Source organism: Aythya ferina (assembly GCF_964211825.1).
Source record: "Aythya ferina genome assembly, chromosome: 6".
Lineage (NCBI taxonomy): Eukaryota > Metazoa > Chordata > Aves > Anseriformes > Anatidae > Aythya > Aythya ferina.
In genome coordinates, this window is record NC_140303.1 from 6,207,242 (window position 1) to 6,232,432 (window position 25,191).

At 43.1% G+C, this 25,191-nt stretch overlaps 1 protein-coding gene across 5 annotated transcripts; it reads right to left on the reverse strand.

Annotated features, from left to right (window-relative positions):
• Positions 1-1,692: 1,692 nt before the first annotated feature.
• Positions 1,693-25,191, reverse strand: NAB1 (NGFI-A binding protein 1). Of its 5 annotated transcripts, none has more exons than XM_084524561.1 (9): positions 24,173-24,866; positions 22,268-22,436; positions 21,183-22,016; positions 15,520-15,653; positions 14,466-14,517; positions 9,104-9,214; positions 6,527-6,668; positions 5,253-5,402; positions 1,693-4,418 (listed from the first exon to the last, which is right to left on the reverse strand). In XM_084524561.1, exons 3-9 carry the CDS (start codon positions 21,999-22,001, stop codon positions 4,327-4,329), a joined length of 1,500 nt encoding a protein of 499 aa, XP_084380687.1. In that variant the 5' UTR covers positions 22,002-22,016; positions 22,268-22,436; positions 24,173-24,866; the 3' UTR covers positions 1,693-4,326. The 5 variants fall into 5 exon arrangements, with proteins under 5 accessions (XP_084380687.1, XP_084380688.1, XP_084380689.1 ...); XM_084524562.1 differs by lacking the exon at positions 24,173-24,866 and adding an exon at positions 22,547-22,605; XM_084524563.1 differs by lacking the exons at positions 22,268-22,436; positions 24,173-24,866 and adding an exon at positions 25,063-25,191 and having other exon boundaries at positions 5,277-5,402.

Sequence of the window (25,191 nt, forward strand, 5' to 3'; positions counted from 1 at the left end):
CAGCCGGGAACCAGCACGACACCTCCAAGCCCCCGCCGAGACCTGCCTGGGGGAGCAGCCAAACGCCCTCCTGCCAGCTGGCACCCCAAAACCACAGCCAAGCCCGCCTAAGGCCAGATGCCCTGTGGTTCTGCTGCCCCATCCAGCACCCACACCTTCCCCCTCGCGCCTCGAAAATCATTTGCCACCTTTACAGGTGATTTCAGAGCAAGCACCGCGTTGCAGCAACTCCTCTGCACACTCATCACCGTCACAACACGTATTTAAAACCGACCTTACTACCTACTGTAAGGCAGCAGCAGCTCAAACAACAAGGTCATGCATGAATTCACAGCAGGGGTCCCTCCTGGCTCTGCCCTGCCAGCTGAAACCTCGCCCCGTGCCATGCCGCAGGGAAGGGGCAGGCTGCAGCACCCGCGGCACGGCGACGGCGAGCTCACCCGCAGCAGACTGCAGGGGTCGGGTGGAAGCCAAAGTGCCCCCAAACACAAACCACGGCAGGAACACAAGGGCTTGGAAGGCCTTTCCTCGCCACGTCCCCACCTGAGGTTTGCACACACCATTTCTGTGCACCAAGGAGAGAATGAATTCTGCGGTCGTTGCCATGGGCAGAGCCACGAGTGGCTGCTTTCCCTCCAGACCCTCCTATAAATTGCTTATTTAGGAAAAGACGAGACCTTCAGCAATTAAACAACGAGCTTTTTGGTTGGATGAGAAACAGACACATCCCAAATTTTGTTATCCCTCCTGTAAGAGCTGTTCAACAGTTTCCAACCAAAGACGTTGGCGTTTTAATCTTCGTAGCTCCTCCATGGGACACTGAATCCAGCAGGGCTGCCCCAAGCCTGTAGGGCTGCAACAGACCTATTTTTTCTTGAACTTTGGTCATTGATCTGCCCAGAACCAATGGAAAAAAAAAAAAAAATCACATTTTCTGATTTTGTGTGCAGTCCAGATCACCAATAGCTCACGGCTTACTGTGACCCACCCTAGCACATTTAAGACAATCGTGCCCAGCTCCTTCCTTCTCCTACTTCCTTTTCCAGCACAGGGCAAGATCAAACTGCAAGTGCAGACAAAAAATAAATAAATAAATAAATAAATAAATAAATAGCAACATTAAACTATTTGTTTTGATTTCCCACATTTATTTCCCTCCTGGTTGGGCTGGGAGAAGGATCGTGCCCTACCCTGAACCCAGCAGGCTGAGCGGATTTGCCTTCCTGCTTTGAACCACACCTGACTTCTTCCGTGCCACCCCAGCAGCTCGGATTCCCCCCCCTCCACCACCACCCTTCTCTTTGATATTTTTCATCTCTCCTCTGGTCTGTTTCTCTTCTCTTTTTGTACCCCATCTCCCATACAATCACTGTTCTCCAACAAACACGCTGTCATACACCAGCTACAGTGCAGGAGGTGGCATCAAGCGAGTCTGCCATCGCTGCAGATCCTTTCTGGATTTCATTTCCTCCCTATTTGCCTTGGCCCTCTGAAGCCCTGCAGGCTCTGCACGTAATAAGGCCACCCATAATCAAGGATTCAACCACAAGAGCAGGAAAAGCCTCCTGCCAGCGAGAGCTGCGCTTCAAGATGCTCCCTCCTCCCCTGTCCCAAGAAAATTACCTCCCTTTAGAAAACACAATGAAAAAAAAAAAAATAAAAGGAAGAAGAAAAAACCCCGGGGAAACTACAGAGTTCTCACGGTGACTTTTATTTGGTAAGCAACAATATAAACATGTGAATAAGAACAGGCATCGTTTGCAGGGCTGGCCTTTGATCCAGAGCACCCTGAATCTAGCAACCCTTCCATGAGCAGGTGATGAAGGTGAACCTTCACCAGAGACTAGCCGAAGTTGCAGTCCACCAAGACCTTTGTCGTGGAAAGACCAACACTTGAATATTTGCTATGACCAAACTTATGTGCAACCTTGGAATGTATTAACCCTCCTCCCCCCCTCCTCTCTCTGGGTGAAAAAAAAATCATTGAGCTGCAAACCAGTAAAAAAATTGCTTCCAGCTAACTGAGACTGAAATGGTCTGTTGGACTATAAACTGAAATATCATTCTGGAGATAACCAGCTGGTTGTGACACAAAGTACTGTATTTACAACTCGGAAGTATAACCGTTATATACTTTAATTTATAGCAAATTTAATACATTAGTGTTTACAAAATAAATTCTGGACTCGACTGAAACAGCGTGCTGCTTAGCAAGTTTTTTCCTTCCTCTCACTTCAACTGAAAAGACCAGCAAGCTTAAGAGCTTCTTCTGTGATCCATGCACAACTGCTGAGTTGTTGAAAAAGGAGCACGTTTCCTGCATCTCTCTAGTCTCGTTGCTCGATCCGTTCTATTACTCAAGCTGTACAGTTCCAACCTTCAGCTGTCCTTTAGCAATTCCAGACACATCTCATGAAAACTACTCAGATACTAACCAGTGCACCAGCTAACATTACAAACTGAAGAAATATCTTATCCATATTAACTAGCTCACACAACAGGAAAGAGGAAATATAACTACACATTCAATCTCTTATTTCTAACAGCAAAGCTGCAAACTCCATCACTTGAAGTAAGATACTTCGGTGAGTGAAACAGTACCATACAGTTCAAGAAACATTTTTTTTTTAAAAAAAACAAACATTTTAATAGTATAAAAAGTTGTTTACTGGTGTTTCTACTATAAAGCTTTGTTCCACAAATCAGAAGTGATAAAATAATTAGATATGTTTACAGTGATAAGAGACTGCAGTGAAGACATTTCAGCTCACATTTTGCTGATCACTTCAGTACAACATAGACCGTGACTGAATTATTAACACATACCTATGACACAGAGCGAACTGCAGACATGAAGTGCACACCTGAACATGGAATTTTACCCACTGCATGGTAACTTACTTTCTTCAGCCCTCCCTTGCCCCTCCTGAAAGCACTGTAGGCAAAAACTGTATTCAGAAACTAAGGCATATAACTACTTGACTGCAGGAAAGCAACCCTTGTTGTGGGAGGTGCACGGAGGAAAAATGGATGCACACGAACACAGCATGGTAAATCCCAAAGTTACAAGCCAACTGTTTTTCTGTAGATAAAATGACATCTGAAAAAGTGAAAATGTACAAAAAATAAAAACTGTCAAATAAATAAAGAATACAGATGTTAATTAAACACATATATAAAGAAACGTATTGGCATACTGTATGCAGTATACGGTATATTCATAGAATCATGTGGGCTGGACAGCACTTAATAAGGAGTCACATATAAAGACGTAACCCCTTGTCTCTCTCCTCCAAAAGATCTTATGGTTTCTGGATATCAGGTGCAACCTTTTACACTGATGCATAAATCCTGCATCATATTTCAGTTTTGCCACACCTAGGATGCATTTTAGTATTATTATTATTATTTTTTAAGATCCACAGAGAAGTCCAAAAAGTTACAATGGTCTGAATCACAATTTTTGCAACCCTGTCCATGCTACGTTGTCTCTTGGGTTTCCTACCAGCCGAGACTTCAGTAATTGTACAGTACAGCAAACCGCAGTTGTTCACAACCAACTGGGAGCCAATCATACGGACCCTTCCATACTCTAATTGGCATTTTCTACATTCCTGAACTGTAGATAGGTATTGTACTATAAGTGTGTTACACGAAGGCTGCTGAAACCATTAAAAGTGATGTAACGATAGTTAAGTGTCAAGTAAGTCCGCTATAATACAGAATCCGGGTCTAGGTCTATTAAATGCTATATCCACATAACATTTTAAACCATGAAATATTTTATGCATTTTCCTTTTTTTTTTTTTCTACAAATATTGTTGCAAACTTGCTGTTAATTGCGTCACGAGGTTCGCATTCCTACTTCTCCAAGGATTTTTAATTCAAATGTTTAACAACCATATCTATGCTAGGTACACTTAAAGTAGACATTGAAATTTCAAGTAAAATGAACTGTAGCCACATCTACTGGACTCTATACACGTCCCGACATCTAGATTTACTTTGATAAGTTATACAAATACATAATACATTCTTAAATAATGTAGACCCACAATATTAATTTGTGAATCTTTCCACGTTATAAAACCATTTTAACAGGAATGTTTATCCACCTGTATTACTGTTTTAGTTTGCAGTGTCTCTTGCTTTTCTGTTTCCACAGATTACTGTACCAGTTCTTAGGCTTTGGCTATTGAAATCTCTTATTTGAATGAGGCAACACTGGTTATTAAGGCTGTTTTTTGTTTGTTTGTTTTTTTTTTGTTTTTTTTCTCTTCTGAAGTTTCATTCCTTATTATGACTCTGGTTTCCAGAGCAGGATGACTATCTTGTGTCTTCAGGTTCTGTTTTTATGACCTTCCTTTCTATGTTGTTAAAAGCCGAGTGAGGAAAATCCTTTAGAATACCAAGGCCTTCTGCGAGAGTAAGAGAAAGAGAGAGTTAAAAGTATTGTTTGAAAGCACATATATCATATTCTTACTTAAAAAAAAAAAAAAAAAAAAAAAAAAAAAGTCCATGAATTTTACAGATACTGAAAGTCGAAGCAATAAATAAATCCTGCCTCCTCCTTGTGGGCTTTAACCCAGTTGGGCTATAACCTTGGTTACATTACACTGATGACAGAGTAATCACCACAGATTTACTTAAATTCTCCCCAGGAGCAGGGCTTAGTGCAGATGCACTCTTCACTGAAGAGTTTGAAAGGGAAATTCTGCCTGGTGAATGATTCCTGGGACTGCCAAACTGCACAAAAGCTGACCTCAGATTTCAATACTCCAGAACGGAAGATGCGAGACTCTTCTCATCTTTCAATAACCTCTTTCCTATTGCACCTTCCAAACTCAGACGGAATTTTGTTATTTTTCCCACAGTTGTGAGAGGGAAATATATATGCTTTTTTATAAAAGCATGCTTATAATGTGATTCCTTTATACAGGCTGAAGCAATAGCAGCAATGTAATAACAGCTGGAGTTTGGGTCAATACCTCTCTGAGGACAGACACATGCCAGAACTTGCTTATCTTAATCTAGTTAACTGTATCCTCCGAGTTTATCCCAAATAATATTCAATCTGTTTTTAGATTAACAAGTAACACCACTCTTGAGGTTTTTTTTGTCCAAAGCCTTAGTTAAAACGTTACACACAACACATGTCAGACTGAGCTACCTCCCTCACTCAGAGACAGCCCGTATTAAGTACTTCAAAGCTTTTCTACAAAGCTGATTCATTTACAGGGGACGGCACTAACCCGAGGACTGGGACTTTGCCTCACCACCGGGGTAGAGCCGGATCAATTCGCTGCACAGAGGTTTTCCAACATGCTGCTCTCCATCAAGTGAAATGTGCTGCAACTGTCTACTGGGAAGATTTGACATTCGGAGATTCAGCGGTCTTTCACCTGTAAGTGGTTCACAGTGAAACATGGATGGAATAAAAAAAAGTGATATTAAAAATCAAGTAGAGACTTAAGTGAATACCAATTCTATCACCAAAAGTTCATCTTAAATATCAGCTGCCTAGGAACATTTCTAGCAAAACAATGGCTGTATAAACATGGTGCTGTACAGACTATTCCGCAGGCATTGCTAGAAAGGGGCACCAATCCATACAAAACTCTCTCATTCTGCCCCAAAAGCCCATTGAGATATCCAAAAATCCCTCTCCCACTGCGTAACACAAAGAAATTTGCACCATCTGAGGAGCTGGATCCACACACCCATTTCTTTCTCGGTATTTCAGTGCTGTTTTGCTTGACCGATACACACAGATGGAAACCTATGTTCTAATGCTTATTTGTATTGGCTCCCTTAGTTTTTCCTTGTACTGCTTCTTTTCCATCCTTAAAAAAAACAAGCTCTTAAAAAAAAAGTCTTCTGCAATATTTCTTGTCCACGTTTAACATTTTCTCTCATTTCACAACATCCAAACAGAAAGCAATCAAACTGAACATTCCTAAAATTAATGCAAGCTAGGGAACAGGCAGTTGGTAAATCAAATAGATAACCACAAAACCGAGCTTTCTGAAGAACAGCAAGCTCCTAAGAACATTATTAGAATCTGCTTGCTTCTGAGTAATTTACATAGCCAACTCCTCAAGCGTTGTTCCTAGACTGCACGCACAGGTAAACAAAAAGCAGCACCAGCTACATTATCAGCCTTACCTTCAATCTCCACAAAGCCAGAACACAAGTGACACGCAACGTTCTGCTCTGTTTCCAAAACTTAGGAGAGACCTAGAGCCAAGTTCTGCCCTCACTAACAGCAGTGCACCCTGCGCTTTCTTCCCTCCCTGTGTTATCTGTAGGGAAAGCAGTCTGCCCAGGAACACAGCAGAATACAACTGCACATCTGATTGTGTCATTTAGACTGTAAGCACTTGAGAGCAGAGATCTTGTCTTGTCCATTCAGTGCTCGGTGTTCTGTTTTTGCTATACTCTACTAGATAAAGAGCACCGCTGACAAAAGTTGCGTAATATCAAATGCATCTGCTGGCAGCAAGACCATGCCTGGAAGCTACTATACCTTGTCCATCAAGGTTATCTAATGACATGCCATTGGGGCTGTGCTCTTCTGAGTTTTGTCTGTAACATCCTGCGGAAAGACGTCTCTCTAATCCAGCCTGGCTGCAAAGAAGCTCCATCTGTTTTGCCATTACCTTTTCAGACTGCAAACAAAGCACAACAATAAAATAAAATAAAAAACACACACAAAAACACCTCTTTAAATACATATATATAGTGAGTCAAAACACAGGGAAAAAAGCAGTATCAGATGATAAGACTAACAGCCTAGATATAGATTTTTTGTTGACTCATATGTACAGATGTGTGCTTTACAGTTTCTTCAAAAACTATCAAGCAAACAAAATATTTCTGCACCCATAAAGATTTTCATACTGTACATCTGAGTCACTCAAGAATACTTGAAATGCAAGTTGCTGTAGTTCATCCACACACAAAAAAACGTAATGCTAAATTCTGTTCTTAGAAAACACATCAAAAAAACACTTTCTGCACTTTAGGACTGCGGGTTACGTGAAGAGAATCTCAAGAAAAGCAAAAAATAATGTCTTAATTATCCAGCTTCGCTCTGCTCAAATGCACGTCTTCACAAAGTATTCCAAGAGTGATGGCAACATCTGCTAAAAACTTATGCCAAGATTTCACTAGACATCTTGGAATCTTTATTTTAAGAAACAGCACTACACAAGCTTAAAAATCTGCCATTCTGAAAGTGTAGGATGACAGTATGTTTGTGGGGGATAAAGGTGTGAAATGTCTGTCTAGAAGAAGAACAAGACCTATACACCTCTCGAGAGTGAAATTAAACAATGCAGTGCAACGTGGGAGGAAATGGCGTCTGAATGTTTGTCATTGAATTTAATGCCAGGAGAATTCTAACTTTCAATATAATCTTGTGCTTGAGAATGTAAATAAGCATCTTGCAAAAAAAAAATAAATAAAAAGAAAATTACAAGCCAAAAAAAAAGTTGATTTAGAAGAGCCCCAATGAACGTAAGAACAGAAAGAGTACAAAATTAACACCTAGGATCAATAGGAGGGATTTCATTTCTCTTCTAGGTAATTCCGTAATTGTTTCAACAAGTACAGATGTCTATTAAAAAGAAGTACGGGCATTTTGAAGGGCACTTAACTTTTCCTGGTAGATGACGAAAGCCTGACTTCCCATGAAAGTCTGCTTCCTCTGCAGAGTTCAACGCTTAAATACAGTGACAGCGTAACAGAGCAGAAGCCGGGTGCCTGCAGCACGGTGGTGACCCCGACAGCAGGGTAATGACACGACCAATATTTACTTACTCTGACTTAGAGGTCGTCAGGTTCTGCAGAAGAACACTGAGAGCTCAAGCTTGGTCTTGGGAGGTAGGATAAAAAAAACTATTTTCAAATAGTTTCCACTCAATTGTGCTATAGTTTTGCTATTCTGTCAGTGCTGTTGCTACTTTTGAAGGTTAAGCCATTTTTAAAGGAATGAAACATTTAAGTTCTCGCTCTTGTAAGCTTCGTTGCTTAATTCGAATAAAAAGAACAGGAAGTATTTTAAATTGCAACAGTGGGGAAAACCCAGAGAGCTGCAGATACATTTGAGCTTAAAACAAATTCCACTTACCAGTGGAAAAGAGGTTTGTTTTAAACTCAAATGCACCTGCAGTAGTTATGCAGCGCCAACCAATGAAAACACGAAAGCATATAAAAGATGAAAATAGACTTTTAAAAACCAAGTTTGTTTACCAATAACGTGACATCAGAACACGTAGCATAGCTGATTTTTGATGCAGCACAAGGAACAGAATTTGCATGCCCGTACGCTGCGTTGCAACAGAAGAATGTGGAAGCCAGGGCAACGTACTTGGTCTCAGAAAACAGGAGCCTAGCTCCCACATGTAATCTTATGTGAAAGTTTGGTGATTACATTTGCCCAGATCAGTTATACCAAATAAATTTGTTGCAATTTAACATGAAACGCCTCCTTAGAAACAATAAGCAGTAGGAGATGTGTATTATACCTCAAGGCCAGGATATGCTACAGAAAAGACAAAGAAAGAATCAGAAACCTGCCTCTGTTTATTGAATGCCTTCCAGATACTCAAAAACATTGTTCTTCTATCAGGCTGAATGTTATTTTACAAAGGCAATTTATCCTCTCTGATCCAGGGGTTCACTATTTCCTAAATATAGTGCCGTTGCCTCTTAAAAAGAAATGGCAGAACTGAGGACTCCGAGTTCCCCTACTCTATTTATTCCTCTAGGCTCAACAACTCGAACTTTCCATTTATAGCTAATAACCCAAGTAAAACAGCACCAGCTGTACCAATAGTACTCCACTTGCTCCAACAGGAATCGTGTGTTTTCAAGCCTTCTGTGCTAGATCTCACCTCCTTGGAGCGAACAAGGTTAAAGCTGCAGCACCGTGTCAGAACAGTTTCAGAAGGTAAACCCAAATTAAAAGTGATGCAATCACAGCTAAGCTAGGTAGCCTTTGAAAACTGAAGGTAATTGCTTTAGTCATCAAAGCAATGCATCAAAATCAATGTACAAAGACATGGCCCGTATTATTCACGGTGTTGTGTAGTTGGTTTACCTGGGAGTTAAGAGCTGCTGAGTCTTCACTCTTTCCTTTAGCCAAAGCAAGTGGCATTTTGTCTGGCTGATAGAGTGTTTGGACTGAGTCCTGGAAGTCAGGATAACCATCCTATTGAGCATAAGAAACCAAACACCAAGAAGAATAATATATTATTGTGTTTTTTTCTGCACCCTGTCTCTCTCTATACCCCAGAAGAAAACAAAACAAAACAAGCAACATTCCTGAACATCTGTGAGAATTCTGGACTGGAGTTTACATATTTGTACTGTCCGTTTCATTTTTACATATAGCTGCTTTCAAGATTAAGAAATCAAATTTATATGTAGTCAAGACTAAGGCATACCAGCTGCATATACTAACCTCAAAAAAATGAGCGAAGCCTCCCCAAATTCAACATACTTCACGCAAAAACTATCCTCATCTTACAAAACGAAATACTGTTTTAGAAGCAGAGTAGCAAGGATCTCATATACTATGGGAAATAACGATTCAAGAGTTCTTTCAAACAGTTATAACATGCAAATCCCTTCTGCAGCTTGCATATGTACAAATAAAGCAAATAAAGTTCTTGTGAAAGCCTGCCAGACTCCATTACAATAAATTAATCATCGGAGCGATGGTTCAGGATGAGAAATTTATCTTGCTTGGCATTATAAGGAAAGCTCATGTAAAACAGAGGAACATCCATAAACATTTACAGAAGCAGAATATAGGTGACTGTGTTAAAACGGGAGAGGATGCTAGAGATCTTAAAATAGACCCAAACCTGAAAGACGTGGCATTTGTAACTGAGGATCTGTAGACCCAAGTATCAAAAGCATGCCAAATGATGTCGATTTTCCTTTTGGATTCTGGAGGCACATGCATGCAAGCAAAAGCACTTTTGACAATAGCCAACCAAATAGGTTACCATCCAAGAACAAGAAATCTGATCTTTCAGAAAAAATCACAGGGGAAAGACTGCAAGGTCTGTGCAGCTGGCAGGCTGCACAGTGGTGGTGAGACCCTCAGCATGCCTATAAAGTTATTTCTTCCTGCTTCAGGAAAAAAAATAAATAAATCTGTCTGAATCACTGCGTATGGCTTTTATCCACCCAATGTATTCCCCGGGGGAAAAACAAACATGATAAGTATGTAAAATTTCATAACCAGGTAAATTGCCACAAAACCTCATCCTCTACAAACAAAGACTTGGCAGCGCATTTCCATGAGCGCTGACCATTTTCATAGTTAGGCCTGGAATTGTTGGGGAGAGGAAAAACGACTGCGTGTAGGCAGATGAAAAAGCGAACACACAAAAACGTTATCGCTCGGGATCCTATTTTTGCAGGAGATCGGAACACGGCTCTTTAGAAGGCATCTGTGATCACACGCCAGTCCAAAACCAAAAGGCTGCTTCCTAAAAGGAGGCCGCGGAGCCTGCTGCCACGGCTGTCCCCCGTCACTCCTCCGCCTCCTCCTTTGATGAGGATGCAGCTCTGGCTCCCCGCCTTGGCCACCTTCCCTCCCTATCGCTGGCTGATCTCGTTCCCAGCGCCTCGATGACGAGGAGCAGGTCGTGCCAGGCGATGACCTGCTCTGCACCGACCCGGCCTCGCCGCTCCTCGTCCCTCTCCGCCTGGCACGTGGCGCTTGCTGCTTTCCTCGGCGGCTGCTGCTCAGTTGTTTTTCAAGCCGCTTCGTACAGCAGATGTTCTCAGTCCCACATGTGCTTTTTTGCTCCCTCTAATGACATTTTTCCTATGCAAACAGTAGACTCGACTGCTTTTGCTGTTTTGGTGAAAAAGACACAGAAATCCCACACTCGTGCTGATTTTCTTCTCCGCTGCCTCAGCAGCGGCGGGGGTGGGCCTCTCCTCTCTCCCCCGCCACCCGTGCCTGCCACCAAGGGAAGATGTTTCCTCACAGCCTCCGCTCCTGGCTTCCAGCCCGTGCCCCCAGCCCCCACCGAGCACTGTACTGTGTATCTATATTGTATTTCCAATCACCTCACTGCTCCGAGCGCTGCTGCTGCTGAGCCACGCAAGGTGACCAAACAAGGGGTGTCCCTGCCCCACAACACCCATGTAGAGAGAGATCCTTGCTTCGGAAGGGGAAACGCTGTTTCCATCCCTATTTCCCTATTCATCTATTCTGCTCTTTGTCCAGGGCACACTTAGGAAGTGCACCCCTCCCAACCTCTTTTTTTTTTTTTTTTTTTTGTTATTTTAAACAATCCGGTTCCAAATCCCAATTCATTCCATTCCTTGTTTCACTCCCTCAGCACCTTTAGTCTCTCATTTGCCTGGATTTTTTTTTTTCCCCTTCTCCTCTGTACACTTCACTCCCACAGCTTGCCCACCCACTCTACGAATAAGAGGGGGAGAGAGCACACAGGGGAAGAGAAAGGCTTTTACAGGTAATTTGATGTAATTCACGGCATATTGTTTCTTTGTAATGCTTGTGTGAGTTTCATATTCGTGAAGAGGATAAATTTACAGTGGTGGCTGTAACCCAGCAATGTTTAAGCTTGCACACACAGCCCTGCCAGCTCTGCCCGAGTGTATGACCTTCAGAGTCTCTCCAGAGATTTTTTGTGTGTGTTTGTGAAGTGTTATTACATTTTAGGAAATTAACTAATCTTTTCTGCACAACTTTTTACAGTGTTCAAGCAGCGTATGAAATCTTTCCAAATCCAAGCTAGTATTTTAGACCACAGAGACATTAATGTCCCTGTAAAGAGACATTAATGACTAACGGGCAAAGAAATGGCACATCAAAATACTGAGTTTGGCCTTCAAACAGAAATGCAAAACAACCTTCACAAAAAAAAAAAAAAAAAAAAAAAAGGAAAAGAAAAGGAAAAAGAAAAACAAAAAGCCAGAGCTAGTTAGAAGTCACCTGCATTCTGATCTGCACAAAGGTATTAGCATGCCAGCAAGCTAATCCAGCCACAGAGAAGCATTACAACTTTAAAAACAGGATAAGGAGTACTTAGACAGAACAGGAAAAATCTGCAGCACTTACTATTTTCATTTTACCTCCACCTTCCTAAAAAAAATTAAAAAATCCCCAGGCATGATACTACCAAAAAAAAATACTTTTTTTTTTTCCAGAATGCAACCCTTAAGAACAGAAACCATCAGATATAAGAGTCATCTACTGAGTAATACTGCCTCACTTTTCTTTTCTCTCTTTGAAGAAAACTGATTTGCAGTGTACCTCAGAATTGTTATGCAGCAAAGTAACAATTTACTTTTGGGAGTTCAGAAGAAAGAGGAAAGAGGCATTTATGTTGATGAGAGCAGTCATTTCATAGTTAATAATACTATGCTATCATATGAGAGATAATTTCATTTACAATTCCTTATTTTGGAGACAGTCTTATTCCTGAAATAGTCATTCGTACAATTAAATTTTCATATGCTTTTTAAAATATGACTGGCAATTTTAGATAGAATTAAACATCCATTCTCAAAATTACTCAACTAAAACAGCGTCTAGAGAAAGCAGGCCTTTCAGACTGCTAAGATTTCACCATTCAGAAAATAAGAGAACGCATGTCCCCTAAGGTTGTCCTAATCTTTCTGCCTGCCCCCTCTCCTTCCCCCAAAAAAATAAGTTACAGACCATATTTTCAATGCTTTCAATTCCTTCTTTCAATGAAGATCCCGTGGAAAAAAGCCCCTCCCTTACAGTGTGTCATTTTAGATACTTGCTCATCAACAATTACCAGTGAATGAAGACAGGCTTTCTGCTGCTGAAAGCTAATTGTCTGTGAAGCACTGTGTGAAGCAGCTCCCCACCAGCTCTTCCCAATTAAGACTAGACTGGACAAAAGAAGGGAGAATCAAGGAATCAACTTGTCATGTATTGGGCAAGGCTGATAATGGTGTGAAGGCGGAAAAAATCATTGAACAAAGCTTTTACCTGATCTTTCCTACGGACTGAAGAACGAGCATAGGTCAAAGCACAACCCAACACGGCTAAAAATGGCCTTACAGAATTATTTTCAAAGCTATGAGTAAACCCTCAATGCACACACATATTTAGTATTGTATAAACTCAAACTACAACTGTACGCAGACTGGTGGAACTTAAAAAAAAAAAAAAAAAAAAAAAACACAAAGAAAATATGAACATGCCTATACAGCTATTCATAACTGCCTTTTCAAAACCAACTGCTCTCACTAGGGTTTGCCACACAGGAAAAGCCCCTGTACAGGTAACAAAGCACTGCACTGCTGAAGAAATGAAAGGCTTGCATTTGGTGCATCATTTACCAGAGATCAAGTTCCGTATGAGAAACACATCCACACTGCAGAATATGATCAAGCTCCCCTCTACAGCTAAAGAATATCACGTAGTTGTGTGACACCAATTCCAGCTCAGGCCCATCTCACATCCTAACATACATTTAATCTGCACCTTTTGGAGCAGGCAGCACAGTAAAATCCCCACAAGGCTATAAATGAATTAGACATCCACCTGAAAGTGAAACAGTAATTAAAAGCGAAACAGTAATTTGTTTAAAAAAATAAATAAAAGGGTCTGCTACTTTCATGAGTTACACAGGTATGTATATTTATAACATTTTGTTTGTTTAAATAAGTGACTTTTTAAAAAGCCCTCCTATTTACTTTTCAGAAGCAGCAACTCAACAAAAAGGTAGACTGCATATATGCTGACCCTGCACTCTCAACACAAAGCTCCCAGCAGAACACCCATTTCCATAAGCAAAATCTTGTGCAGGTGTATATATTAGCACATATACACGCTTGTTGTGCTTTTGGCACAAAAGTAATTACAAAAAACAGTAAATTAATAACTCCTGGCATAACCATGTGTGTTGATGTATACAGCTTTTTGTTAGCTTTTGACTCTTTAATATTGTCAGTTCTAGAACTCATAGCATAGTCAGAGCTAGCTAATATTCCCCAACAATCCTTAACCAGAGCTTTGGATTCTAAACAAGATAAAAAGCTGACCCTAGAAACTTTAAAAACAACCAAAAAAAAAAAAAAAAACAACACCCCACCTCACACCGAGGCCTTATGGGAAGACATTTCCTATAGCGCTCGCGTTTATTCCACCACAGGAAATCACTCGGTCCCATTCCTTCCCCTCCTACACGCACAGCACACAACACTGAGAGCAACTTCACCATACAGCAGATCCTACTCTTTACCCCTGCTCCTACAGGTTCCTCCAACGAGCATTTACATTTTCAGAGACTCCGGCGATGGATCTCGCCCTCTCTCTCACACCCATCAACTGTCTGTCAAATGTTTTTCTGACAAACTTCCTTTGACAGATCCCTTCAAAACACAAGTCAGTTTTAGCACAGATAGGTTAAAATAAAGGAGTCTCAATACTGTACCTCTATCTTGATTCTCTTTGGTGACAGTTCGTCCCGTTCTCCACATTTAGATCTAGAAGACAAGACGCACACGCTATCAGTAAACAGCAAATTAACCCTGGTCACCAGAAATACTCATGAGAAATGGTCAAGAAAAAAAAAAAAAAAGAGCAAGAACAAACAAGATGCTCAGAAAAAGCCTCCAATTCACTTGGACTTGGCAGTAAAAGTCACTCAAGTATACAGGAGAAGAATACAAGTGCCTTGTGTTGTTTTCAGAAGTGTCAAAAGACTCAGGCACTCTTCTTCCGAACAGAAAGGAAATCTGCTGGAGCACACAGAAATATAGAAGCGCCTTTGACTACCCAGAATGGATGTGTATTTACATAGAATCAGTATGGAAGAACTGAGAGCAAAAGAAAACCACAAAAAGCCCCCAGAAGTGTTATGAACACGCATTTTGAAAGGCCACTGCAAGAAACATCAGTTAAAGTTTGAAATCAATATACAGAAAGTATCTAAAAATAATAAATATGACAAAAAGTTCAGTTTTAATTGTACTTAAATGCTATGAAGCTGTTGTTACTCTTTCATAACAGCAGTTCATTTAACAGAACAGTAACAACTGAAATTAAGACTCAGCTCCAGTTCTTTGAAGCAGGTTTGTAAGCTGCCCCCCATGACCTTATCCATTCTCTGGAAACTAGCAAACCCCATCAGTATATATTAAAAAATAAAAATAATTAAAAAACGATACATTAGAAGCTTTGACTATTCTGCCAATTTACATTAAGCCTGCAATTGCCTCAAATACTCGAAATACTAGCCTCTCAGATGCCTCTCCACCTGTACTATCGTTGCAAAAGCCTGGAAAACTGGAGAACAACTAAAAAGGTAATTCAAGACAGCTAAATCTTAGCAGTTTGAAAGCTTCATGACTTAAATAGCATTTTCCTAACCTCCTCAGAAGAGCACTTTGCTAGCTAGAGAGCAAGAAGAAAGCGTCTCTTGTGCTTCAAAAGAAATGCTGTGAAATTGATTAAGTAAAGGTCCTTCGAGTTAATTAAAACCTTACTTGGTGGTCCTGTAAGTGTACTTGTATGTAACTTCTCGAGAGATTTGCCGAGCTAGTGCGAAGAGTTCATCTCTCCTGGTCAACAAGGCATTATCTTTCACACACAGCTGAGCGGCTGCTTCATTAACTGTCAGCTGGAAATTAAACACAGAGATGCATGAGTTTGAATACTTTCACCCATTACATTTGGAGAAGTACCCTTCTTCTGAAATAATCAAAGATTTCAATGCCAAGTAAAATTACTTGTCACTGTATAATACACCCCGACGGGTTTCTTTGACTTTTTTATATCCTTAATGACACAGGTAAGCCCCAGAGAAAAGACATAAATGTAGCTGGTGCATTTAAAGTCCTTTCAAGTCAAACATCATTGTAAGACACTCTCAACGTGCCCTGCTTGCGCCTCAACCCAGCATTAATTAAATCTCGGTATAAAACAGTAGCTCTGAGCGTTCACAGTGTTTGGCTCCCAAAGCCTGGTTTACAGGGAATACTATTTTTGTAACTGCAATATGCCCAGGACTTGAAAAAAAAAAAAAAAATCTGACAGTGTGGGTACAGATGGCTTTCCCTGGTGAATACAGCATAAATTCTGTAGAAGGTGATGGTTTAAGAAACGATTAAACTTTTTTTAGCTGTGTTTCTCACCCTCATGTTTGTGAAGACTATCTTCAGACATGAATCAAATGTAACTTGTTTCAAGGATGTTTTCCCGAGCCTGCTGGGACACATTTCTAGTGTCTCTGCTGCTGGCAATAGTTTCAAAAAGAGGGAAAAAAAAAAAAAAAAGCCTGAAGTTAAGGCTCAAAATGGTTTCACAATGCTCTTCAGAAGCCTATAGGAAGTGGTGATATCATCCTGAATTATACCAGCTTTATAATACTGCTGTCTGAACAGCAAATGATCAATGCTAAGGACAAACAACAGAATGAACGTAACGAGAGAAAGCAAAACCGAGATGCTGGAGAAGAGATTCCCTCCTCCTCCCACAGTAAACAGGAGCTAAAGAGACATTTTCACTCCTTCCTCGGCTGAAGAGCAGCAAGAGGTCAGTGTCAGGCTGCAGGTACTTGCTCCAAAGCGCGCCCAAACCTTCCTTCTTTTTGGGAACGGGGCTGCTTCACACGGCCTTGGCTTCTCACAAGCGAGCTCAGCCTGAGCTTTGCTGCTACAACAAAACGCTCTGTATCGGTCTCAGGCTAGAGAATATTAAAAAGCAGTGAGGTTTTCCCCAGCACAGTCAGCATATTCATGCCGACTGAGCCGTGCCACCGCCAGCCCTCGATGTGGCAGAGCTGGCAGCACGAAGCAGCGGCAGGTCAGCGCGCGGCCGCCCATGGCTGAAGACGGGCAGCCCCCAACGCCACGACCACCAAGAGCACCCTCCTGACCGCCTCCTCACGCGGGCAGGAGGAGCTGAAGCTGAGGACAGGACAGCAGGGCTGCAGATAAACACTGCCTCCTGGCAAGGAGGCTGGGGAGCTCCCTCCTGCTAACACGCGGCGGGGCAGTGCTCGTGAAGCAGATCTGAGGCCTGCAGCTCACCTGAGCTACTGCTCGCTCCATCCCCTAAAGGCCGAAGCTGTCCCATGAGGTGGACAGCCCTCAAACTGCCCTTGGGCAGAGCTCTCGACGTCACCCAACTGAGAAATTTTGGGTAACGCAACACTTGTTCTCCGGGGAGGTTGAAAAGCAAGAATATGTTTCAGGAGAGCTGCGGTTCCCTCAGCAGCCTGTGCCCAGTAGCACCTCACGAGAAACTGCTGTTCTTAATATTTCGTAAGCATTTTTTTTCACCACCTTTAGCGGAAAAGCATCTGATCTGATTAGGACATTTCCTGCAATACCTGAACGCTAAGCAGGCTGCATACGTGTCCTTAACAGGCAAGCTAGGTATGCTGCCTGATCCTTTAGTCTCTGGACAGACAAAAAAAATCTCACGGAAATCAGATGTACGGGGTGGGAAGTTAAGGTTTAACTTGTCAAACATCTCTAGGTTGCTACGTTCCTACAATACAAAATGCTAAAATAAACTACTGCCCATTTGAGAGGAACAGTTGTTCTATAATGGCTGTCTTCTCAGAAAGATGGAGAAAAAAATACAGAAATAAAAGATGAATACAACACCTACGGAAAGGATTATCAATCAAAGCCGGCAATAATTTCGGTCAGTGATAGGTATTACTTTGCCCAGGATGAATAACATTGCTAATGTTTACAAAATAATTCAAAGTATTTTTTAATCCCTCAATAAAGCATTAAAGTGTTGCAAAGAGCTGAAGGGGCTGAAATGCTCTGGGTACTCGTAGACAAATGCTGTTTATCCTAAACACGGGAGAAAAGCCAAATGTTTGTTTGTTTTTCCTGCTTTCTTCTTTCAGGTCACATCCAGACTTACTGAACTGAAGTGCATCATGGCTTCCTGCCTTTTCAGGAGGCATAATGCTGCAGTGAGAAAGTGCTGTATGCCTAAAAATAATGATTCTGTATGCTGGAAGCCTTGATGGCAGAGCAGTACGTAACCGTACAGGCTCTACAGAGAGGGATGGGTATATTCTCATCTGACGGGGTTCATAAATTTCCCCCCCTAACTAGAAACACATAATTAAATATCAAGTCCTGCTGTTTTGGTGAGTCAACAAGGGAAAAGGGAAGACAACAAGTTAGACAAAATTTATCATTTGAATTTCTGACTCCTGTTTCTCAAACTATTAAACAGGATTTTTTCAGTTTTATAGGTACCTAGACCAGCACCGAAATATTAATACGCAAATTACAAATCTGACTCAAACACGCAAGAGTCACTGAGTTCAAGGGCACGTCTCATGCTCATCCCTCCTCTAGTCCGACTTTAAACATGAATTGCTCTCCCTGATTCAAAATGTGTAATACCGAGACAATGGGATGGATTAAGGACTGCACATTTATTAGTTTTGGAACCTCCTTGTTTCAAATATATATATATTTTTAAATCAGATTTAGTCTGGGTAAGTGCCTCACACAGATACTACTACCAATAGCACGCGCTTTCAGAACAGCTCAGTACCTCCAGTTCTCACTGGCCTGTAATGGCTGCTCAAGCCCTTTGAGACACTAGTGTTCACACTTAACAGAGAATATTCTCAATAATTCACCACTGATTTTGCATGAAGTTTGAGGCAAGTTTGCACACAACTCCACCCTGCCTGAGGAGTCAGAGGTGCCCTGATCTTTACCTTAAGAAGCCATCTACTACTTATGTTTTTTAAACCCACAGAGAAGTTTATTCAGCTGCTCACTCCCAGCTGCAGAGAGACCTTGAACCGTGAGGCAGAGCGACAGCCTTGGAACGTATTGAACGTATTAACATGTGCAGAAGCAGTATCTGGACGAGCAGAAACTTACCTCCCTGGTCCTTCAAGGTCCTTCCTTCTGAGCAGCAAATTGTTTAAGCCATTGAAAACAAAAATCCATCGAAACTGATTTCACAAAAGATAAACTCTAGTTAACCAAATTTTAAACAAAAAAAAAAAAGTCTCTGTGATTGTGTAGTATTTCTGTATTTTCTGCTTTAAAGTGGAAATGGAGAGAAAACTGTTCAAGACAAAACTTTGTGAAATCCAGCCTCTTTAAGCCAACAGCAAACCAATTGTGAGCAAATTCCTCTTGTTTGCATGTGTGCAGTTCCCATCAAGTTCAGCGAGGCCCCACATGCGTAAGTGAGGCATAAGTCAACCACATACTCCTTTGATCCTGTGCCCTTAGTCATAATAGTGATAGAAATATTTCCCAAAGCCAAACCATGCTCTCATTCCATTTTTAAACACAATTTTACAGTGATGTAGTAACGATCTGCAGAGCAGCACCACAGCAGAGTCACAGAGCAGAGCTGTCCTCCTTCCTTCCTCCCAGCATTTTGCTCCCCCAAGCCTCACTGTGCTCACCCCTCCGGCTTCACAGAGCCACCCCAGGGCCCGGCTCGTCTTGTGCTGCTGCATGGCAGCAAACCGCCTGCCCAGGCTGCAGGGTATTTCTGCAGCCACCATCCCCAAGGGAGATGGAAACAGCACAGGGCCACACACACCGCGCTGTAGGCCTCGCCTGCCGCCATGCCCACCTGAGGAGAATCCCTCTCTCCCGCCCCGGCTGCGGCACCGTAGGCAGGGCACCCACACAATCGAGCCTTTCAAACCCTGCCTCCACCTCGGCAGCCACACGTCCTCGTGCAGGAGAGGCTCACTGCTGCACGGGCAGGGGAGAAAGGCTACGTTTGTTCCTGCACACTGGGTGGATTCATCGGCTATGCACGTCGCCGCGCAGAGCCACAAAGCACGCAAATGAAAGCTGCACGACTAAAAGTGTGTGACAAACCGAGCTCACCGCCGACAACTTCCCTTGGAAGTGTCTCCCCAGCTTGTTCAAGTCCTTGTGAAGTCCCTACTGGTGACACGCAGTTGCCTTGTGAGTGTAAATACATAAGCAAAAACATAAAAAAAAAAAACATTGTTTCCTCCTACCCTTCTACTCAGAAGCATGAAGAGAACTTAGTTTTACACTACCGTTAACACACCTAAAAAACTTCTTTTTGAAGTGAAAAAAGGCTAAAGCCAGTACAGCTTTTTTGGCACTCCTGTAACATAAACACTGCCTTCCCTTTTGGGAGCTCGGTTTTACATGCCAAATTTTGAATCCAACTGAAATTTTGCAATCACTGTTAACCGTGAAAATGCTGATGCAGCACTCGTATCAACAGTGTTTTGGCACTGCTTTGACTTCATGTTTGTTCTCTTGCACTGTACTTTGGCACTAGGGAACGATTCCCAACACAGACACACCTATGGCGTTACAACACACGCAGCGTGAGCCTCGAGAAAGCCAGGCCAGAAGCAAAGGAGGCCTGCACAGACTTTTAAGGACAGGAAGGAGCAGATGGTATGCAGGTATTGAAGGGCAAACCTGCACATTAGTCACCCTTCAATACCGGTGACAGTCCTTCCCCTTCCTCCTCACAACTCTTACTGCCTGAACTTCACTTGGCTGGCCTAAATCCACTGTGTCCCCCGAAAAAAAAAAAAAGTGCCACAGGTTGTATAACGAAGCTGCACACCAATTCACACACAAAAACCCTACGCCACCAGGGTTAGGGACCTCATCTGCAGACCCTTTTCTACCTCACCCAAGGTAGAGAGAAGGGTCTCGAGGTCAGGGAGGACAGCAGTGCAGTAGCCAAGCCAGGCGACCCTGTTACCAGACACAACCTATTTTAGCTATTAAACTTCCGAACAACCTCCAAGGCGCAAGGGAACGTAACAACAGGTTACGTTGGTTTCAAAAGGTGCCGTACGCTTGGAAACCCAAGGAACATGCTCAGTGCTATGCTGGTTTGCTATTTCAGTGCCAAAGCGTTCAGACCCTGTCTGAGGGACCGTACAAAGACCGAGCAGTGTGATGACGCCAAGCTGAAGTCATCAGTGCATACATGCACACACGCGCCCCCAGGAAAGGAGGCTTCTACTTCACCCAGGATTTCCACTCCTGGGCAGGGCTGGCTACAGCTCTTGTAAGACACGCAGCTCTTGTCACCCAGGGAAAAGTGCCTGTACAAGAAGTGTACCCTCTAAGCAGCATCTCAAAAAAGGCATAGGAACAGGAGAGGGAGCCCTCTGTCGCTCAAAGGATTTTACCTCGTGGAGGGTAAGATGCTTGCCATCCTTTCTTTTCGAGTCAAATCTGCCATATATTGCACTGTACTTCCTGATCTCCTCCTCTTTGTGAGGGTCCTCGTCACTCATCTCAAAGATGTGGCCAATCATCTTTGCCAGTTTCTTATTTGTTTTCAGTAACTCCTTGACTTCACTCAAGTCACTTTTGGGCAGGGAGGGAACCATGCGTTCTACGCATTCAGCAACTGAGAGAGCAGCAGCGGCATCCAAGGTCTCACTGTTTTCCTTTGGTGAAGCCGGAGAGCCAAGGTCAGCCGGGGAAAGACTATGTTCGCTCTCTGTAGTGTGGTGTCCTTGCCAGAGTCTGGGCTCGCTGCCGCTCTGTAGCGATAAGCTCCCCACCACATCGGATTTGCTCGCCCCCACACTCTGCACGCAAGTTGTGGCAGCACATTTGGGGATCTTCAGGTGAGGCTCTCGGGTACTGCTGTTCCTCTCGTAACTACTGCAGGAAATCCCCAGCCACGCAGGAGACCCTTCTGGCAGTTTATATATTGGAATGCTGCTGACCGGTAAGGAAGTGAGAGGCTGGTTAAAAAGACCAGGGTTTGTGACCCAGTCCCTCAAAGCCTTCTGCAGCCTTCGAACGTGAAGCGGCTTGCTAGCCATGCCTACGAGAGCCATTATCTCCAAAAACTCCTCTTCACCTGCTTCACAGAGCTGCTGGACATCATCGCCACCCTGCTGAATGAAGGCATCGAAGTAGAATAAGAGATTTGCTTTTTGTAGTATTCGATACAGCTGCAATTCCCCAAGGGTTCTGGGTAGAGCTGACGCCATCACGGATGACAGAACCTGCAAACAGTAAAAACAGAGAGAGGGTGAACACCAGGATGCTGGCATTCTGACATATTGCCCCCCACCCCTCATCCTTCCTTGAGACCGTCAACTCCAGGGATGAGATTTTCTTCTCTCGTTACAAAAACACATATGGAAATGGTAAAATGGGTGATAGTTCTCTTTTTTTGATAATGTATTATCAAACAAGAGACTTTGCTGAAACATTTGTGAAAAAACAAATCAGCAGATAGCTGCGATGCACCTACAAAGAAGATGATTCAAACACGAAGCCAGCTTGTTTTCAGCATTCCCACTTCATGTTTGTTCCCGAGAATGTCATTCAATATTGCTCACTGCTTCTACTACTCTCTTTTTTATGTCTTCAGATCAAAACGATCACAAAACAATCTGAAGAATTACTGAATGTTTGATCGCCTAAAGGAAAAGGAAAAAAAAAAAAAAAAAACAAAAAACAACTCGTCAGCTGTGATTCTCCTTAATTTTCAAATCATTTTCCCCCATAGCAATTTGGAGGACTGCAAGACCTGTGTGGTGCCAGGAGCTGGACTTGATGATCCTTCTGGGTCCCTTCCAGCTCAGGGTATGGTTCTAAGAGGAGAGCAAAGAAGAAAGAGGTGCTTCACAGAAGCCTGGAGAATTAATGAAGCCAGCTCAGTAAAAGGTTACTTCAGTAAATTTCTAGCTTTCACCATTTGATATTAAAAAAATAAAGGATCTAATGCCTCTGCTGATTTTAATTCCAGCAGCAACATCCACAGAGGAAGCAAAAATTCGGATGGATTCCAACACACACGGTTTGAAAGCATGACTTTGAATTCACCTGCCTGTTCCATTTGCTAAGAGCCCAGTGTGTCACTGATCCCTAGGAGACGAAACAGCAGCAGGCAACACAGCAATTGTGCTCCAAAGGCTCCCAAGAGACAAACTGCACAGTCCTACCCCCCTCATGGCTGCAGAAAAAAAAACATTTCCACAAGTTTCGACGTCAGAAAACACTGTTTCCATAAAACTCATGCTACCCAGAGAGAGCCCACAAGTAAGAAACTCTTGAGAGTCCCCAGGTCTCTCAGACACGGGGTGGCTTTCACAACGACAAGCGGTTAATTTCCCGTATTATCGCATTAAGCTACACCAGCCAACCAATGAGACCTCAAGCGTGCAGTTTATATTGGTTGGGAAAGTCACAGAACTGAAACATGGAGCTGGGCTGCTAGCATTCCCCTGGCTCCGCTATCACGTTGCTCCCCAAAAAGCAACAACACAGTAGTAACCTAAAAATCAGCGCTTATGGCATGATTTGCACACACTGGAGCGGAATTGTTTTAATAACAAGCATAAAAAGAAACAAAAAAACAAAACAAAGCAAAAAACCAACAAGCACACCACAAAACTGATGCAAGAATAAATGTATTTTTATGGTCACTGGGAGACTGCTAATCAGAAGGAGAACTATGGGAAAAATAATTTTTACAATAGGCTTTTTTTTTTTTTTTCAGTTAACAACTCAAAATAAATGTCCAAATGTAACAAGCAGAACTTAAATTCCCTTCAGGGGGCATCTGAGAGATCAGAATCCTGTTCAAAATCAAATCTTTGATTCCACTTTACTAGCAAAAATTAAAATTAGGAGGCCAATGGAAACTTTACAAAGATCCATGTGGTAGCAACAGGATGCATGCAAACGGTCTCTCCAGGGGAAGAAAAAAAAAAAAAGAAAAGAAAAGAAAAGAAAAGGAAAAAAGCCTTGAAAAGTAAAACAGCTGCACTTATCATGCTTTGTACATTGGGATCTGTACAACAGAAGTGACAGCGCTGGCTGTTGGGATCTGGGCAGCCACCTCAAGGAGCTGCTGGTGTGACCAAGACCTAAACAACTGCATGCTTGGGAACTCGGGGTGAAACTGGAAATGCTGAAGAGATGCTTATTTTAGAAATACAGCCGAACTGTAGGAAATAATAGTTAATTGCAGAAAAACAGCAAAGTACTGCACTCAAAGATGTGAGCTGCAAGAAGGAAAATGAAGCAAACCACTTAAAGGTAATCCTTTAACTCGGTATTTTAAAAATTGTCATTACTTCTCAGGAAGTTCCTTGAAAAACCCTCCCCTTCCATGCAAACTTTGACAAGACAAACAAAACCAGCAGCTTACAGACGAGTGGTATTTCAGTAAGCTGTCCCCAGCCTCCCATTTCAGGCGGTGTTGACTCTCTTCCATCAGTGCCACAAATCAACTTATTTATTACAACCGCTGCGAGAATCAGCGTTTTCCCGGAGAGCCATCCATCTCGGCACCGAATCTCCATAAATCTACAGAAACAGACCTTGTGCAGAGCACCAAATTGAATTTGGAGACGAAGGTGTTGGGGAAATTACACGCAGCCCGAGCGCCCCGGGCAAGGCGTGGAGCTAATTTTTGCAGCCCACGGGCTGGAAGCAGCAGCAATAGCCCAGGAGTAGTCTTTACCTCGAGGCTCCTAATCAACAAATCTCCTCCTGACAGATAAAACTGGATTAATATGTACTACGGAGGCGGCAGTAGCGGGTCCACGGCTCAGGCTGTGTTGGGGTTTGCATTAAGAGCCAGCGCAACACCGAGGGATTTCGCTCTTGGAAGCCCAACTCCGCTTTCCAAATTTAGTACAGCAACTCCTCGGAGGGCCGTGCGGTTTCTCCAGCTAAGACCGCTCCTAATTTCCGGGGAGAAGACATTTTTGGACACTTTTCCCCCTCTTGACCTGCCTTCTCCTCTGGCGGAGCTGCAGGGGAAGCTCACCCGGCTGCTGGGCGACCCTGCAGGAGCAGGCAGGGAGCAGGCAGGGAGCAGGCAGGGAGCAGGCAGGGAGCAGGCAGGGCAGGGCAGGGCTCTCGCTGCCGTGCATTTTCCCTGCCCAGCCCCAGCGAAGCAGCCGGGAAATTCCCCGGCTGGCTGCAGGCTGCGGGCAGCACATCCCAGCCGTGCAAAGTTCAACAAAACACCCCAATCGCCATCAAATCGCCCTTACCACCCCCCGCCCCTCCATCCCCAGCCCCGCCGCCTACCGGGGGCCGCCCGCCGCCAGCACCGCCGCCGCCGTCCCGGCGCCGCAGCCTCAGCCCCGCCGAAGTTGCTGCCGGGCCCCCCCCCGCGCAGGCTCCTCCTCGCCCATCGGGTGGGCGAGCCGGGACACG

What these genes read in the sequence shown, in the direction of transcription:
- NAB1 (XM_084524560.1), bottom strand. Translation starts at nt 22,001, where the DNA reads ATGGCGTCAGCTCTACCCAGAACCCTTGGGGAATTGCAGCTGTATCGA. An exon ending in AGATAACCTTGATGGACAAG is followed by an intron (nt 5,403 to 6,526) that starts GTATAGTAGCTT and finishes AACCACTTACAG; the next exon opens with GTGAAAGACCGCTGAATCTC. An exon ending in GGCAAAGTCCCAGTCCTCGG is followed by an intron (nt 4,419 to 5,252) that starts GTTAGTGCCGTC and finishes TTACTCTCGCAG; the next exon opens with AAGGCCTTGGTATTCTAAAG.